This window comes from Alligator mississippiensis, chromosome 3 (assembly GCF_030867095.1).
Source record: "Alligator mississippiensis isolate rAllMis1 chromosome 3, rAllMis1, whole genome shotgun sequence".
Lineage (NCBI taxonomy): Eukaryota > Metazoa > Chordata > Crocodylia > Alligatoridae > Alligator > Alligator mississippiensis.
Window position 1 is genome coordinate 225,394,986 of NC_081826.1, and position 17,705 is coordinate 225,412,690.

The 17,705-nt window shown below is 42.9% G+C and overlaps 1 protein-coding gene across 3 annotated transcripts in view; it reads left to right on the forward strand.

Moving 5' to 3' along the window:
• CCDC112 (coiled-coil domain containing 112) overlaps positions 1 to 14,226 on the forward strand; it is a 32,936-nt gene extending 18,710 nt beyond the window's left edge. For 2 of the 3 annotated variants that reach the window (XM_014600964.3, XM_059724925.1), the window contains exons 4-10: positions 221 to 310; positions 3,384 to 3,459; positions 3,961 to 4,351; positions 7,112 to 7,528; positions 9,501 to 9,596; positions 10,339 to 10,457; positions 11,599 to 14,226. In XM_014600964.3, coding sequence (XP_014456450.1) covers positions 221 to 310; positions 3,384 to 3,459; positions 3,961 to 4,351; positions 7,112 to 7,528; positions 9,501 to 9,596; positions 10,339 to 10,457; positions 11,599 to 11,629 — 1,220 coding nt within the window. In that variant the 3' untranslated portion in view covers positions 11,630 to 14,226. Of the gene's footprint in view, positions 1 to 220; positions 311 to 3,383; positions 3,460 to 3,960; positions 4,352 to 7,111; positions 7,529 to 8,582; positions 8,843 to 9,500; positions 9,597 to 10,338; positions 10,458 to 11,598 lie in introns of those variants that run through there. The other variant, XR_009461056.1, reaches the window with a different exon arrangement.
• The last annotated feature ends 3,479 nt before the right edge of the window (positions 14,227 to 17,705 follow it).

The window sequence follows — 17,705 nt, forward strand, 5'->3', positions numbered from 1 at the left end:
CCTAGTTAAGGAATTTTGTGACAATCCAATAGCATGTGGTTGATTCCACATACTCTGAAGTATTCAGTGATGTGGAATTGTTGTGAAATCATTCAGAATTCCTAAGTTGCATGTAAACAGAACTTCCATGTCGTTAGAGAGAGCCAGCATAGGAAGTTTGAATTTGCTGCACAGTGAAACTGTTAGACATGCCATTTATTTTCTTATACTTCCTCCACAGGAGCTAAAATTGAGCAACAACTATCAAAAATACATCATAACGTTAAGAGACTTCAGTGCCAGTTAAAAGATGTAAAGCCTACTCCAGAATGTAAGTCTTGTTGATGAACTTTAAAATACTTTTTTAAACAAAACTTTCATATCCTCAGTTAATTGTAACAGGATGTGTAACTGCAGATTCAAGATGTCCTTTCTCTAGTCTGTCTTTCCTTCTCTAAAACTTCAAGGGCAGGAAAGTGTAAAGAAAGAGCTGAGGCTCCCTGAAGTCACTGAGATTAATTTTCCTTGGAACAGGCCTAAGTTTCTGTAGGCTGTTGGAGTGTGGCACTTTCTGTGCTAGCGTCCTTATCATTCTTTTTGAGTTATAATAAACAATTAAGTTTAGTTAATATACCTTTGGAACTTGGATATAGCATTATATCTCTCTGCCATCTGAGATAGGGCATTAAACAGCCACAAAGGCAGGTTACATTTAAGCAAACCAGATTGCTGTTAAAAAGTGGAATGTTTTATAGAGAATGAATGAAGCACATTCAGCATTGAATTCCTTGAACACCTGGAGTGTTGGTAATGGAAAAGCTGTTCACCCATAGCTTACCAGCTCTAATGTAACACAGACTGGAGATAGAAATCTCTTAACAGCTGGCGGCGTTATGATGCTTACATTACATATGTTAATCTTACTCACTTTTTATCTACAAGTATCTGTATCACAAAATCAAGTTGCTGTCTCTGGAGAAGTCAACAGGGCTTCCAAGGCATGAACGAACATGAAACTAAACTAAGGCCTTATTTGGACGATGAACTGTATCAATCAGCTTGTTTTTACACCATATCCTGCCTTTGATCTCAGGGTAATTTCTGTGTTCTTTTAAATCCAGTGGCTGCCTAATATAATATGTATAAACAGTTCAGGTGTGGGGAACCAGAATTTTTCCCTCTCTCTTTTGCTGGATGCCCTAATACCAATTCTGTATCCCTCTTTTTCTGCTCTTGTTCTGGCCCCATTCTTGGTTGGCTCTGCCTGTTTTCCAGGTTGCTGATTTAAGAGATGTGGGCTTGAACCCCCTTAGACTTTGGGGGGTGGGGGGCTATGACCCAGGTAATCAATTTCCTCTGAGCTTTAATTAATAGGCTGTTACACATCAGGTCGTTACACTGCCATTGTCAGGCACCTGAGACTGGAATCCAAGTGGCTGAAGGTATCTAATGTGTCACCTGAATCGGCCACCTAAACTCTAAAAGTATATGGTTTTAGAGCCCTTTCTGTTCTTAGTGTTTCATATAGGTCTTCCTGTTATCTCACCTACTTGGTGTCTAGGCCCTCTTAATCATCTCTTGGAGTCATCTAATTTCCCCTCAGTAATTTGTATAGGGTGCTTCAGTACACATTCCCATTTCCTTAGATCACCGTCTTAGTACCAGGAACATTCTGTAATTGTTAATGTTGCTGAATCCAAAATTGTAAGTGCCTAATAGACCAATTTGAGTTTTGTTTTATTTTATTTTATTTTTTTGCTAACCCTGACATATACCTATCTTCAGTATCTGGTGGAGAAGGGTGAAGATGAATAAAAAATGTACATATTCATCAGAATAGCATGTTCTGTCAATACTGATAAAGAATTCCTTCATATCAGCGGTAGTTTGTTAATTCATTATTTTAGTTGCATTTGAGGAAATTGGGTGTTACCCATTTCAGTATTTGTCTCTAATTCAAAAAAAGCTAATTCTAATCCACAGGAAGATGTGGAAAGCACTCTCTAAATTGAACTACGTGTTTCCCTCGACTGATGCAGTACATGCGGTCCCGGAGAGCGGCGCATAAATTTAAATCACATAAAGTGGACCCACTTTACAATGTAACAAATAGGTATAGGTTCCCATGGCAGTGAGGGAGGGAGTGAGGCTGGGACTAGGGAACAAGTGCGGGGAGGGGTGCCGCTCCCAGGACTACACAAGGCAGCAAAGCAGAGGGAACAGAGCAGCACTCACCCCAGCCCTGGATGCAGCAGCCCCAGGAGCGGCCAACACCAGCTGCCTGTAACCGCTGGGTTGCACTGTGCCCTGAACTCCCCAGGGCTCTGCCTGTCCCTTCTCACCCCATCTCCTGCTGCACCAGCCCTGGGAGCAGCCGATGCCTGCTGCTTGTAGCTTCTGGGCTGTACCATGACCTGGTGTAGGCAACTGGTGTTGGCTGCTCCAGCATGGGCTGCGGTGACTGCGGACAAGTGGAGCCCCAGGCAGCGCGGGCCACAGTACTCGCCACAGCCCCAGCTGCAGCTTCCTGTAACCGCTGGGCTGCACCGTGTCCTGGTGCAGGCAGCTGGTGCCAGCAGTTCCCTAACTCTGGCGGCAGCTGCCTGGGGTGAGTGCCAGGAGCTGCTGGGGCCAGCTGCCCACACCAGGACATGGTGCAGCCCAGCGGCTACAGGCAGCTGGCATTGGCCACTCATGGGGCTGCTGCAGCAGGAGCTGGGGTGAGTGGGGACAGGCAGAGCCCCGGGGGGTTTGGGGCACGGTGCAGCCCAGCAGCTACAGGCAGCTAGTGTCAGTCGCTCCTGGGGCTGCTGCAGCCAGGGCTGGGGTGACTGCCACGTCCCACGCCGCCCGCGCTTGTCCGCACTTGCCCCAGCCCGTGCTGGAGCAGCCTACACCAGCTGCCTGCACCAGGACACAGAGGCTTGTGGCAGGAGTCTGGCGACACCCTAGAGGGGCTTTTACTTCCCCTCTCACAGATAAAATGAGATTATGTTAACATATTTAATTTTACCGCTTTTAGCCTTGTGCAACCAGTTTTCAGTTATATCAGCGCAGCCCAGGAGCAGAGGTGCAGACAAGCGGAGCCGAGGTGCGGGAGGGGACAGGCAAAGCACTGTGCAGCCCAGTGCAGGCAGCTGGTGCCGGCTGCTCCCAGGGCCGCTGCAGCTGGAGCTGGGATGAGTGGGGCTGTGGCCCTTTCTCCTCCCCTCACAGACTTACCTGCTTGGGGCGCGGGGGAGTCTATGCCAATCGCATAAGAGCAAATTTACCTTGCATATAACGAATTACGGATCTAAATGTGCTTATCTCATAAGAGTAAATTTGCATATAAAAAACCTGCATAAATCAAGGGAAACCTGTACAGAGAAAGTGATACTTGCTTCTTTTTCTGCTTTTTGTAGTTGTTGAAAAGCTCCGAGAAATGATGGAAGAAGTTGAAAATGCAATAAATGCTTTTAAGGAAGAGCAGAGACAAATGTATGTTTCTATATGCTTTGTTTCATAAACAGCACGCTTTTACTAATTTTTAAAATTAGATTTTACTAATTTTTAAAATTAGATTTTATTTAGGGAAAGATAAATGTCATACCTCTAAGTGTGTGTGGTGATACTACACAATAGCCATATAATTAAAGGCATTTCAGTATGGCGTTCTAGATCATATTAATCTAATTTTTGAAGGCATGTCATTTTTCTTTTTTCGTGTCTCTCTATGGCACCACAACAGGAAAGAATTACTGTTCTGAGTGCCCTAACTGTACCTGTTCTGCCTCTATTTCTTTTGATCCTTAACTCCGAATTTCAGGGGTTTATAGTGTTTCAGTAAAGCCCCTCCATAATGTATTTTATCCTAAGTTACTTATGTATCTGCATTCTCTTAAAAGTAGATTTTTGTCTGGGAATTAAGAACATCCAGAGATTATTTCCTGTGCATGGATGATGGGGTTTTTTTAATTTTAATTTTGTCTTACCTCTTAGATATGAAGAACTTCTGAAGGAGGAGAAGATTGCTACTAATGAGCTCAGTGCATTAGAGAAAAAAATTGAGATGTGGGCATTTGGTAGCACAGCAGCAGAAAGGGTTTTCCGAATTCCATCAGGTAAGATTTCAATGGATAAAACGCTACAAAATCATCTGCCTGAAGAAGTAGTAGAATTTGAAAAATTTCTTCAGCAGTCAGGAGGACGACAAGGAGGCTGGGATGATTATGATCATCAACTCTTTTTGCAAATATGGACAAAACATAAAGGAAAGGCATCCTACATAGATGAAGTTCTTGAGTGTCTCTCTGGAAGGACAAAAGAAGATATTCTACAGCATGAGGAATGGTATCGAGAATTCCAGATATTACAGGAAAGAAAAAAAGAGGTAAGAGAATTTTGAATATTTTTAAAAAATATTTTAAAATATGGTTTTGGCTTTTAAAAATACAGACCTACCTGCTTCTGTCTGCTTCCCTAGCTGTTACAGCAGATGCAGCATTTTTCCCACAGATGGTAAACAAAACAGGTTCTCTAGTACTTCACTCTGCAAATGCTGTTTTAAAGACGATTCTCTTGGCACATGTTGTAGTGGTGTATATATTGGCCAAACATATTTGTCGCAGAGCACTTAGGTGCCCTGCTCCTATAAAGAGGGGGATCTGCTAGGGAAAGAGCCCTAGCAGTGAGTAAGGAGCCCAGCTGTGGGTCACCAGGGCAACTAGAGTTAGCTAGTGACCCACACCTGCCAGCAGTCAGCTGACAGGAAGGGGCAGGGCCTGGCTCCCCTATAAACCCCAGGGCTGAGGCAAGGGTGGTAGTTCCCTGCTGGCAGCCAAGGGGAAAGGAGCTCTCGCGGAGCAAGCAAGGGGGAAAGGCCTGACTGCAGGTACAGCTGCTGACGACACTGGTGAGGGATGGAGCACCCCTGGGGTAGCTTGCATCATGTTGTTATAGCTGGGCAGCTTGAGTTTGTTATAGCCCAGGGGCTTGTGTTTTGTTTACTGTGTAAGACTGGTGGCTTGGGTGAGGTGATAAGGGGATGGAGGAGGCCTCATAGGGGACTCATGGTAGTGTGGGGACCGCAGCCCCAGAGAAGGGGGCAGCAATTGAGAAGCCCCAGGGAGTGGGCAGCATTGGGGGGGTGTTGACCCTGAGTGCCAAAGAGGGTGCAGCATTGGGGGTGTGCTGACCCCAAGCACCCAGTGAGGCACAGAGTGAGACAGGGCTGCGGAGGGCCCAGAGAGGACAAGGGGGCCAAATTATAACAAGGCCCAGACCGAACAATGTCAGTTCCATCTGTGAGGCTTGGGGCGTGGTGAAAGGGGTGGTTGGAGTCACGCATAGCCCATAAGGCTAGGGTGTCCTGAAACACCCACTGTAGAACAAGACCCATCAGGGGTCCGGGAGTCCACGGGGTCAGAGTGTACAACAAACTGTGTCAAAGAGGGTGTAAAGGCAGCCTCCCAAATACGTATATTTTCCATCAAAGACATGGCGGGCAAGAATCGAAGGTGCCCATTGGGCCAACTTGGCATGGTAAGGGGGCCTTGGGGAGATCACGGCCATCCTGTAGGACCCTGTGCCATGACAATACTTAATGTATTATTATCATTAATCATAGTTCTAGTAATCCAAAATACCAAACAAGAATGGGAATCTGTTGTGCCAGGCACTGTACAAATTGCAGAGTAGATTGTACTAGGGATGTGAAAGGTTAAACGTTTAGACATTTAAATGATAAGTATATTTGTACTGGTAATGCATTACCATTAATGTTTAGCATGGGGTGCAGTCCAGCAGGGAAGGGAAGCGGTGTGGTGCCTTGAGGACAGGAAGACGGCTGGGAACGCAGGAGGCAGGGAAGAGTGATGAGGAGGGGTGAGGGGGGAGTAATATCCATAGCCTGTGAGATGAAAGAGGAAAACAGTGGGTGGCCTAATGACTTATCAATTAAACAATTAGCGACTCGTTCATGGGTGCTCCCTCCCAGTGTGCCAGGACTGCAGTGGACTGGGGAAGCCCTTTGCCTGCTGTGCTGCCCACAGCTTCATGTGCAGTGTGTTGTCTGGCAGGGCTCACCACCACCTCCTCCTTTCCTCCCTCCCCTTAAAACCCTAGGGGCTAGCTCCCAGCAGCAGCTGTGTTCAAGCTGCTGTGCTATTGGTTAACTGTTTAATCGATATAATTAGATGAGGTCAAATGGATAATTTTTAAACAATGTTTACATTCTTATATTGTACAAACTTTGAGGAAGGATCTTTCTAAACAAACAAGAAACAATGGTTTGAAGAAATGCCTTTGTAGAAGTGGAACATGCTTGGTTCCCACTTGTTTGGACAACAGAAAGTATGAGGTAGCTCTGAACTTGGGTCTCCTGCATGGTAATTAATATTTTCTTAAAAGGCTGGGGGGGAGGGAAGGGAGGGGAATGGGGAGGGGAGGCTAAACTGGTGTTAATATGGACAAAAAAAGTCTTGTATGTGGCTTCCACTATTGAAGACATTAGATGATCTGGCTGTGGGATCAAGCAATTGTGAGTTGATTTGGTTGAACTTGAATTTCAGGATGCACAAAAATATACAGCGAGGGTTTTGGACTTCAGCAGGGCTAACTTTAAGAAACTAAGGCAATTAGGGAGGTCGATTCGCTTTTGTCTGTCCTGCTTTTTACATATAGCAGTTGTAGAGTGTTGTTGGTATTTTTGTGTTGCATCCTGTGCATGAAGGTTTGGGGTGGACAGTTTTATGAATTTCTGGGTTAAATGGTGGTCTGTGAATGCAAGGGACTGGATTTGGTGGCTTTGGGAAGCTTTCTCCAATCTTATTTAAATATTTATTCAGGCACGAAGACATTGATGTTAGCTAGCCAAGGATAAGTTCAACTTATTTTAGATATTAATCCTCAAACATGCTTGTGGCAGTTAAATAAAAACTGTTTCATTACATGTGAAAAATTTAAGATGGAGTAGTTAAGTAATTTACAGAAGCGGAAAAAGGGCTATGTCAGAGATTAATTTCTACTTGTTTTAGTTTTGCCGTTAGACTACATTTTTGTCCACTCTGTCTCTTTTAGGAATGATAGGATTGTTATGGGAATTGTAAGACTTTTATAAAACAAAATTAAATGTTTTTCTTTTCTCTTGAAGTCTATCCAAAAGTGGAAAAAGAAGAAGCAACAACAAAAAGATGAAATCTTGAAGCACAAGGAGAAGTCAGAGGAAATTCTAAGGACAGCACATCTTCAACATGATGAAGTTCAGAAACAGAAAGCAGAGGAGGAAAGAAAAATGCGACGAGCAGCAATTGAAGCATGGAAACAACATAAAACAATTGAATTTGCAATGAAGCAAGCATCTAAATTGAAAGAAGAAATAGAGAAGCAGAAGAAACAGGAAAAAGAGCGCCAGCGCCAGTTCCAGTTGAAGCTAGTATTAGAAGAATACACATTACAGAAGAAGGAAAAGGAGGAGCTCCAGAGGCTTGAAAAGGAGAAGAGAGAGGAGGCAGAAAGGGAAGAGAAGAAGAGAATTGCTGCAGAAGGAATTTCTAAGTTTCAAGAGCGAGTGAGTAATTTTAGTTTTTACATATGGTATTAGAAAGTGTAAGACACTTGTTAATTGATTATCAATAAGTCTTAAGTTTTGTTTTTAGGATCATTAGCCACATCTGTTGGAAGGTAGGTCTGTGTCCTGAAAATAATTCATTGTTTTGTCTAAATTTAAGGCCATCCAACTGGTGATCCACAAGTTGCATGTGGCCTGCTAGGAGCCAGCATATGGTCTGCAGGCCACATGGGCTTGTGAGCAGTTAACAACATGTGACCCATGGACCCTGAGGGTCATTTCTCCCACTGCTGTGCATTGGGAGGAAGGAGCTGTGCAGTACTGCAAGAGGGTGGGGGGGGTACCCCACAGCACATGGCCCTTGGCCATACTGAAGTTGGACAGCCCTGGTTTAAATTATAGAGAAATAGGGCTCAAATGGACCTAACAAAATCATTGTTTCCAGTCCCCTACTTCAAGGCACAGTCATCCCTATCTAAACCATCCTAAACTATGTTCTGTTGCTTTTCTTTAAGGTCTAAGTTCAGCAAAGTACTTTTACATAAAATGAAATGTGCACAAGAGTAGTTTCATTGGCTTTAGTAGGGCCATGTACCTACTGAAAAGTTTATCATATGCTTAAGTAAGCTGCTGAATAAGGGCATTCCCACTGTCATCATTTGCTTCAATTTTTCTTTCTTAAAGAAAGGATATTAAATAAAGGGACTATATAGTGATGCAATGTCAAAGGTTACAGTAGTTTGTTTGAAGAAGATAAACTTGTGTTAAGCAACTCTCCAGCGTAATTTAGTTCTGCATTGTAACATTAGGAATGAAAAACATTTGAAGTTGGTTTTTTGTTTTGTTTTTTTATCATATGAAAATGCCATTGCTGTGAGGTAGGCTAATCCCATTAGATCAGAAATTAGTACTGAAGAATGGGAGGAAATTAGTACTGTCTGGAACAATGGTTCTTATACATCCATCTGCACAATAATAAAATAAAATTATCATCAATATAGGATTTTATAATATCTGCCCCCACTTCATAAATGCATTTAATTTTTTGATATAGGAACAGACAAACGTTGGAGGAAGTGTGGTCATTTTGGGAGGATTCTACCACATGTGGTGGATAATATCCCAAAATTAAACTGTTCTGGAAGAACGTTGGAGAGACAGTGAGGGGAGATAACAGGATGCCAGCTATCGGATAACCCCTTAATTTTCCTATTGAACCTTCCTGAGTTTCAGCAACGTATAAATGTCATAAGGCATTGATCACTTTTGTCTTCTGGTGGCTGCAAGAATTAGTTGTAAAGGCAACACTAGAAGGTACTTAACTGCTAAAATCACAGACTGGCATAAAAAAGTTTGGGAAGTTCTAGTAATGGAAAAACTGTCCTATCAAGTCAGGGTTCTACAGGGTAGAAAGCAGAAAGTTTCTTATTTGGCAATTTGGGTGAGAATTTCTGGAATTTGCTTTAAAAAACAAACAAACAAACTTCCAAACCAGAAAATTTGAGGAACTTTTTTGAATATTGAGGTGCAAGTTTTTATGAGAGAACACTTGGGAATGAATTTGGAATGGATTTTAGATTTTGGGGGTAGAAGTTTAATGGAGGATAGTGGGATTTATATTGTGCAGAGTTCTGGGGCAGAGGAGGGGGTGAATTATTGTATTAACAATGAAGAAACACAAGCTTTACTTCAATGGAGGCACTGGGGAGCTGTTGGGGATTAGGAAGGGGAAAGGAGCACAAGACTTCCATAGACACTGATTTTTAGCTGTGGTAGCACTGTTGGTGGGAGACTGGTGTCTGTCTTTGTAAATTTGGAGGGATTGGATGTGCCTTTTAATGTTGGATCTGTTATTCCATAAGCTAGATTCATTACTAAATAAAGTTTAAAAATGCCATTGGTGCTTTAACACTATTTGTTTTATGTTACAAAAAGTACTTGATACACATTTCATCCAGAATATATTTTTCAGGATCTGAATAAACTTGAGCTCAAGATGCTAGAAAAGCAAGTTAAAGAAGAGGAAAAACTAGAAAAAGAAAAAAGATTAGCAAAATTAAGAGAGAAGGTAACAGACATATGTATAGGATTATTTGGTTGAACCTTTTTGTTAGTCTGAGAAATATTCTTGTGCTCGAAATATATATTTTAAAGAGCTTTTTATCTGTTGCCTTGCTTGCGTTCTCCCTTTCTCTCATTGAATTGATTTATTATAACTACCATTGATTGTTTTGTTTGTTAATCCTCCCCATCCCTAATGCTATGAAAAATCAGGTTTTTTATAACAAGGAAAATACAACAAATGTTTTGTTAACAAAGGGGAGAGAGTTAATTTTTCATTTGAGAGAGATTTGTAATAGTATGTTAAAAGCATATGAAGATGGCAAAATATCAGCAAAAAACAAATCAAATATATACCTGTCTAGAGTTGTTTGATTACATTAATTCTAAAAGATGCTGACCACTTGGTAGCTGATGTTCATGCTGAATCATTTTGAGAATTTACAGAAGACTTCTATATGCAAGACTCGGGTTTGTTTGTTTGTTTGTTTGTTTGTTTGTTTGTTTGTTTTTAGTGTGCAGATTAAAACCACTTATGCAGTCACTGTTCCCTTTTGTAACCACATAGAGTAAATGCTTCAGTATTGCATTGAGCTACATGTGGTCTCTGAGGTCAAAGTCTCTCTTCACTAATAACACTTGCTGCATGTCTTCTAAGGATTATCAAACACGCACTGCTTTTATGCTAGAGATCTAGCTAATGAAAAGGTACTGACTACTTTTTTTTTCTTTAAATATACTGTTGAAAGGTTGAAGTTCATGTAACCAGAGACCCATCCAGATTGTACAAACCTACAAAGGGTTGGGAGGAACGTACAAAAGAGATTGGTCCCACTGGTGCAGAGCCACTTTTACACATTCCACATAGGTAAGAAAGAAGAAAACTGTATTTACTCGATTCTAAGATAAAGTATTCTCCCCTCATTTAACATGGGGGTGGAGAGAAAAGTCCCTTATCTTGAAATTGAATATGAAATGATTATGAGTAAGGGGTGGGCAGCTGCTGCAGTTCAGGCTCTGGACCCAACCCTGGGTGGGGCCCGAGTCATATCTACTGCCTTTGTTTTTGTTTTTTTTTCCCCGGCCCCCCACTTTACCTCTACACATCTTCCGGCCTTCATCTCTCCCCATGCTGCTTCTGCCCCTTCCCCCTTACGTTTGTTCTGGTGCTGGCAGGCTCTGTCCCTGCTGCAGCCTGAGGTGTGGAGCGGGGCCCCAGCCCAGCCCCATAGCAGTAGTGCTGGTTCTGTCCCCTGGCCGCTTAAAAGGCTGCAGCTATGCTAACTCACCTGCTTCTTGCAGTGAGCTCTTGCTCACCAAAGCTTGTGCCTCTCTCTGATTCAGTTATTTCAGGGCTATCCAACTGGGCACCTATGGACCATATGCAACCCATGAGGGGTTGATGTGCAGCTCCTGGGTGCCCACCCAGATGCTGGTGCTTGTATTGCTCCAGCTGCCTATGTCTTAGGCTGCAGTGGGAAAAGAGCCTGTTGGCACTGAAGCAAAGGTGGGTGGTATAGATGCTTTAGTGAGGGAGGGCAGGGACCCAAGGGGGACAAATGGCATGGGGGGAAGGAGGATGGGGGCTTGACCCTGAAAAAGGGGGAAGGCACAAGAGGTCATAAGTTGTGGGGGGAGAGGGGGGGCAAGGTGCCTGCCTCCATACCGCCTGGCCCTTACTGCCTGCCTCTACTGCTTTTTCCCCTTATCGCCTCCCCTACCTCCTGCCTTACTTTATGCTCCCCCTTCTCCCCCACTGCTTGTCCTGCTACTGTCCCCCCTCATCACTTGTCTGCCACTGTCTGCAGTCGTGGGGGAACATATATTTAAGACAATACTCTAATAATTAGGTTTCATACATGGAAAATGATAACTATTCCATGTATAGAATCTGATTACTGGGTGTCATCCTAAATTCAGGGTTATCTTGGATATGGGTAAAAATGGGTTGGTTGGTTTGTTTGTTTTTAAATGTAGTTAATTGCAATTCATTCTTTTTATCCCCATAGAGCTATTCCAACCTGGAGACAAGGTTTATAGCTGAATATTTGTGTATAACGTATACAGGAAGATGGTTTACATGTTATCATAATGGCCAACCATGTGTTCAAAAGTTTTCATAAAGGAAGAAAGAAGAGTAAGAGTATTGTTACATGAGTTTTGAGTTTGACTGCTTAATATTTTGTCATGTTAGCAATGGTATGTGATACCATACGTTATGGTATGTATTTTCAGTTTGATAGAAGTACCAAGTGTCATGGCCTTCATAATTTCATAAATAGGAACATTAAATTATCCAACTTGTATTAAAAAGTGTTGGTAGATGACTTTATAGACTATCAGTTAGTATAGCAAACTTGCTTTTTTCACATGTTGTGTACCACAGACCAGGAGCTGGCAATGGTTCACAGTGAGGAGAGATTATCCAGGTCAGTCTAAGGCATGCCAGCCCTTCTGACTCGGCTGCCACACTGAAGCCCTGGGTCCCCTCTTCTCCCACCACCCCCTGTTTTTGCCCCCTCCGTCACAAACTGAAAGGTCACAGAAGTTTTGGCTTTGCAGGCCATAAGTTGCTGACTCCTGCCATAGATTTCATATATACAATAGTCACTTGATAAAGCAGTGGAAGCAATAATACTTTTGACCAAGGAAGGGGCTTTTTCTCAGTTTCTTAAAGTTTTCTGTTTCATATTCTAATTTTTCAATTAATTTGAACTGGTTTCAATATATATCTTAAACTGGTTTATGTGTAAATTCTGTCCCTAGCCACTGTAACTCTAAGATATGCAGTTACTGTGCTTAATTATATTACACATCTAGGTTAAGAGTATAAGGGCTGCAAAGTCAAACATTAGGAAATACCAAAACTAAGGTTATTCCTTTCCCTTGAGTATTGTCATACCTAGGATCCGTGTAACATTCAATGCATGGGATGGATCTGAAGATGAATTGGACAGGAGTTGCATTGGTGGGGGTGAGGAGCAGTAAGTGATTGTTTAACTAAAAACTGCATTATGATGCAAACAATTAAGCAGACCAAATTTAGGAATGCCAGAATTCAGCTTGCCTATGCGTATCTTGACTCAAATTAGGAAATGCTTACCAACCTTAAACTTACATTTCACTTCATGTATAAGAAAGAATGCCTAGTGTTTTTAAGAAATGGACTGAATTTTTGACATGCATACAAGTTTGAGCCCCACTGGTGAACAATAGAGTGTTCCTTCAAATTTCTGGTACTTGAGCTAATGTAGCAACTGTTAGTGGGGTGTCATCCTTTATCTGTATCAAAAGAAGGTCTCACAGCTATTTGCTGCCAGCCCAGTAAAGGTGAGACTGGAGTTCTTGTTTTCTATACGAAGGTTTGGAAGGGAATGCAGTCTGGACAGAGTTTTCTGTACACTTGCTTTTTTTGTAATATTTATTAATTTACAAATAGTTTAGACATACAAGATTTAACAAAGCTCTGTCAAATGAACTGTAAGGGAAGAGATGGAGGTGATGATCAACAGTCTTTTAATCTGTTGTTCTAAGCCAGGGATGTCAAATTTACCTGTCCCCACAGGCCAGCTGAATGATATGAGATTATCCATGGGCCAAATGAATGGTATAAGGCTGGCACCATGGGCCAGCCCACAGATCACCCCTCTCCCACCCTGCTCCTTCTCTGGGACCTGGTAGAAAAAGGCCTGGTATCCTGGGCACTTGGCGGCTGCTGCCACAGGAACAAGCCACAGCATCAGGGCTCTTCCCACTGGGGCTTCAGCGCTGCAGCTGTTGCTTGGGTGCTTGGCTGCCAATGGGAGCAAACTGTGATGTCAGGCTTCATCCTGCAATGCTTCTGGGGCTCCAGCACTTGCCTGGGCATTTGGCTATAGCCAAAGGAATGCCTGTTCTTCCCCCAATCTCTGCCCCATCAAAGCTGTGGGCCAGATGACCCAGATCTACAGGCTGTATGTTTAACAACTTTGATCTAAACTAACAGTTGAGGATTTGCTGGCATTGGAGAAAGTCTCAAATGAAATGCCTTGTTAAGATAATATTCTTCAAGTTACATTTGTTTTTGCATTTTCTATTGTGGTCAAATATGTATTTATCTGGTCCTTTTTGGAGGGGGAGAGGGGGGTCCTCTGGTCCTTTTTGGAGAGGGGGCAGAAAACTATAGATACAACTTCTACTTGTCCAGGGACATCTTAGTTTACAGCAGCAGTTAGCAACCTATGGCTCTCAGACCTTATCTGAGCCATTTGAATCCAGCCTGTGGATGTGGGGCTTTGGTTGTGTTTAGCGGTGGGGGATGTTGGCTGCAGGAGCTCTTCCCCTGCAGAGGCATGATAGGGTCCTAATTACCTGCCTGTCTACAAAAAGACAGGAAAAGGCTGGGAAAGTTTGCCTACCTCTGATTTAAAGCATTAACATGAGAATGTTTGAATGGGGTGCAAATTCAGGTATATCAAAGTGTTCAGTATATTAGGGCAGAAAAGGCCAACTCTTCTATTCAAGTTAGTAAGCTATATTCTAGCTTTTCCATGTTTAAAGTTTGCATTGCAGCACTAGGAGATTTTGAAATTAGGTTCTGAATTGGATGTACTACATCTCATAAATGCTGCGTTTTTAAATAAAAGCCATTCTACATCCTTGTGAGAGCGTGGAAGTGCTCGAATGCTAAAAGCTGTGTGATGGTGTTAGGTGTAAAACTCTACTTAAAAGTGACATGGAAGCCAAATGCAGTAAGTCTTGTTGAAGTCACTGGGCTTTAACTGTCTCCTGGCAGTAGGACTGCTGGCAGCCAGTGCCTGGGCTGTGAGGCAGGGGCTCTGGGTGAGGGGCCTGGGGCAGTAGGGCTGGGGGGCAGGGGCACAAGCAGGGCATCCTGCCATGTACCCCTTGCCCTCGTTCTGTTGTTCTGCCATGCTGGCACTCCAGCTCCTTCCAAGGTAGGCATTGTGGTGTTTTTCAGCACTCCAGCCAAAAAATGTTGCCTACCCCTGCTGTATCATCTTACATAATACTATATCATCATGACTTTTGTGTTCCTCGGGTGTTAATGGAAAATACCAGTGTTACTATATTAGTTGAGTCAAATTAGAATATGTCAAAACATCTGTGATTGGTGACATATAAATAGTAAACATCTATTTACCAATTAAGTATACAGGATGCAATAATAAATATACAATTAATGAGAGATTTGAAAATGCATACATCATCAATAGATCAATCAGGAAACAACACTGATTTCCAAGTGTAGACTGATGTTTATTTCTCCTTAGGAAGAATTGCAAACAATAATGAGGTGTCTGGGTCTCATGGATTATTCAGAAATTCAAGAGATCAGGTGATGAATAGCTTAGTTACAGCAGTGATGGAAGGTTTTCTTCAGTATATATGCAGTTTTAATAATCTATCCCATCTTGGTTCAGATGGTTATAAATCTGAACATATTGGAGTTGCCTTATCTATAAAAATTAGCACATTGTATGTGTTGGAAAGGATCTCTTACATTAACAGAAAAAATGGATTAGTGGATTTGATGGCTGCTTGCTGTCATGGAAAAAGGTAATCTGGACCTTAGTTGGAAGCTTACTGGGATCATTAGTTTCTAGTGAAGTTGTGGGGTGCTTGGTGCCCTGTCAGGTATTGATAGTTGAGTAGTAGATGTTTTAAGATTTCTTGTTTCCTTCTTTAGTGTTCTGTTGAATGAGGTATACCACATTTCTGCAATCTCTATGAAAAAACAACCCCCTGTAAAACTTTCTTTCTGTATTTCAGCATAGTATGGTTTTAGTAGAAATGTAGAACACACAATTTCTGAGTTCACAGAATCCTGTGCACTTTATGCACTGTACAGACTTAAGATATATCTACCTTATTGTCTGCCTGACTCCCGATCAACATGACTTACCTCTTTAGTAAGAATCTTGGTGAAGATGGGGGCTTAACTGTTTTGATGAAGAATTTCCATGTCCCCCTGAAGAAAATACTTTGAAAATAGTGAAACAGACTGTGCGGCTTTTGCTTAATCCAGAATTTTTGGTGAGAAGAATGTGCAAGCAAAAGCATCAATGTTGGGTGGGGGGGATAGTGGGGTGTCAGGCATAAGCCTGAGATACCGATTTAGAGTTGGTGCCAGTGTTGCCAGGTCTTAAATATGACATTATCGTATTGGGAAGCTCAAATTATGGTATTTTCTGAAAAAACAAACTTGTACACTGAAAAAAATGCATGCAAATAAGTCTTATTTACTTTACATAGCTCACTGTAAGTCTCTCCCAGTGAGTGAGCAAGTGAGAAATGGGTCAAAGCTGAAGCATGTTATGTGGATGCAAGCAGTCATAAAGTGCTGCTAATGAACCTAAAAGCTAGCTAAGACTCTCTGAGAATGACATGGGCTTTGCATATGCTGCATCAATTAACTGCCTAAAAAATATCATACATTTTGAACACTTTTGATATTATCTATTGTACATTGTGTACAGTTTGAAATTATTGTACAAATATGATAATTATTGTACACTTGGCAATACTGCTAGCTGGTGCTAGGCTGGCCCCCAGACAGCACTATACTGCAGCTGGTATCCAGGGACCCTGTGTCCCAGCAGCAGCCAGCCTTCTCAGAGTAGAGAGAGCTCCAGCTGTGGCAGGTAAGACTCTGCCTGAGGCCTGAAGGAGGTTACATATTTGTTCAACTGTATGCATATAACCTGGACCCTGATCCAGCTGTGTCCATAGCTCACTAGTAGGGGGTTCCCTCAAGCCTTTGGTTCCCTCAAGCCTTTTGATGGCTGTTTCTATTTTTCCCCAATCAGTTGCTCATTGGTAACCCTTATCCTCCATCTTAACCCCAGGCATTCTTCTGTTCTGACACACTGGGCAGCAGTACTTGCACCACCTTTTGTCAGTGTGTCTTGATCCCATTCTTTATCTTCAGTTATCTCAAAAAACTTTCACTTTCTCCACCAGGTGTGTTGGGGCTTCTCCAGAGAGTCTCATGAATGCTCTCAGGGCGGCCAGGTCGGTGGGTAACTTGCTTGGGTTTGTTCTCTTAATCCTTTGAGGAAACACTTCCATCAAATCCCATGGTGATGAAGACAGCCCAGCAGTTTGAAACAAGAGGCTCCTCCTGTGATGTCATGTCATTGCAGGTTGTGAGCCTATGAGAGGGCAGTTTGCCACTTGGTTAGGGGTCACCAATGTCCTCTGGGGTTATTGGTATTATTGTTGCTGCAGTTATTGATGTGTTGTCAGTGTTGAAGTCTCAAGAACTGCAGTACTGGCAAACTCACAGCCAGGAGATCCCAACACTAATCTTGTCTTAAAGAATGACAACAGGCTTAGTTTGGTAGCAAAGAGCTGGTCAAGTTTGTCTACAATCATGGCCCTGACAAGTCTATCAGCTAGGGCACTTGTACTGTGACAGTGTAGGTGGAACAACATCATGCAGGCTCCTCCAGGCTGCCACAAGGTGTTCCTGCTTTCCAATTCTCCTCTTATCCAATGATCAAAACAAATTATGTGTTCAAGATACAGATGTTGTATTCCATCTCAAACTTTTGTACCGGGGCCTGAGGCATACTCATGTCAGTGCTTTAAGCAAAGCCTTTGTGGGAGTAGCATATAGTAATCGATGCTGCAGCCAGGCCTACATCAGCCATTCCCCTCTGCTACCAACCCCCTGGTAAACCCCCACTCCCTTGCACAAGTCATCATGTGAGGCCCCTTTTTGCAGTGCTTGTGCAACACCAATCCCATTGGAGCATGAGAGGGTAGGAAATACAAACCATTCTCCCTTCCCTCTGCTACTTTCTCCTCCTCTCCTGAAAACCTCCCTCTCACATGACACCAATCCTATCAGTAGGAGGAGAGGGCTGTGTGCCTTTCCCCTTCCCCTCTGCCACCACCCCTGCCCATCCCTGGTAATAACCATCCCCCTCTTGCTCGAGAGTCCTTGTGTGAAGACCCCCTTTTTTCACAAAGCCAGGCCCAGGCTGAACCGAGGCAGGCAGAAGTAGAACAGTAGTCATCAGCTAGTGGATCTCGATCTACCAGTAGATCTTGGAGTCAATATGAGGCTGGGGTAGGGGGCTGAGTGCTGGCGTGCATGCACACATGTGCC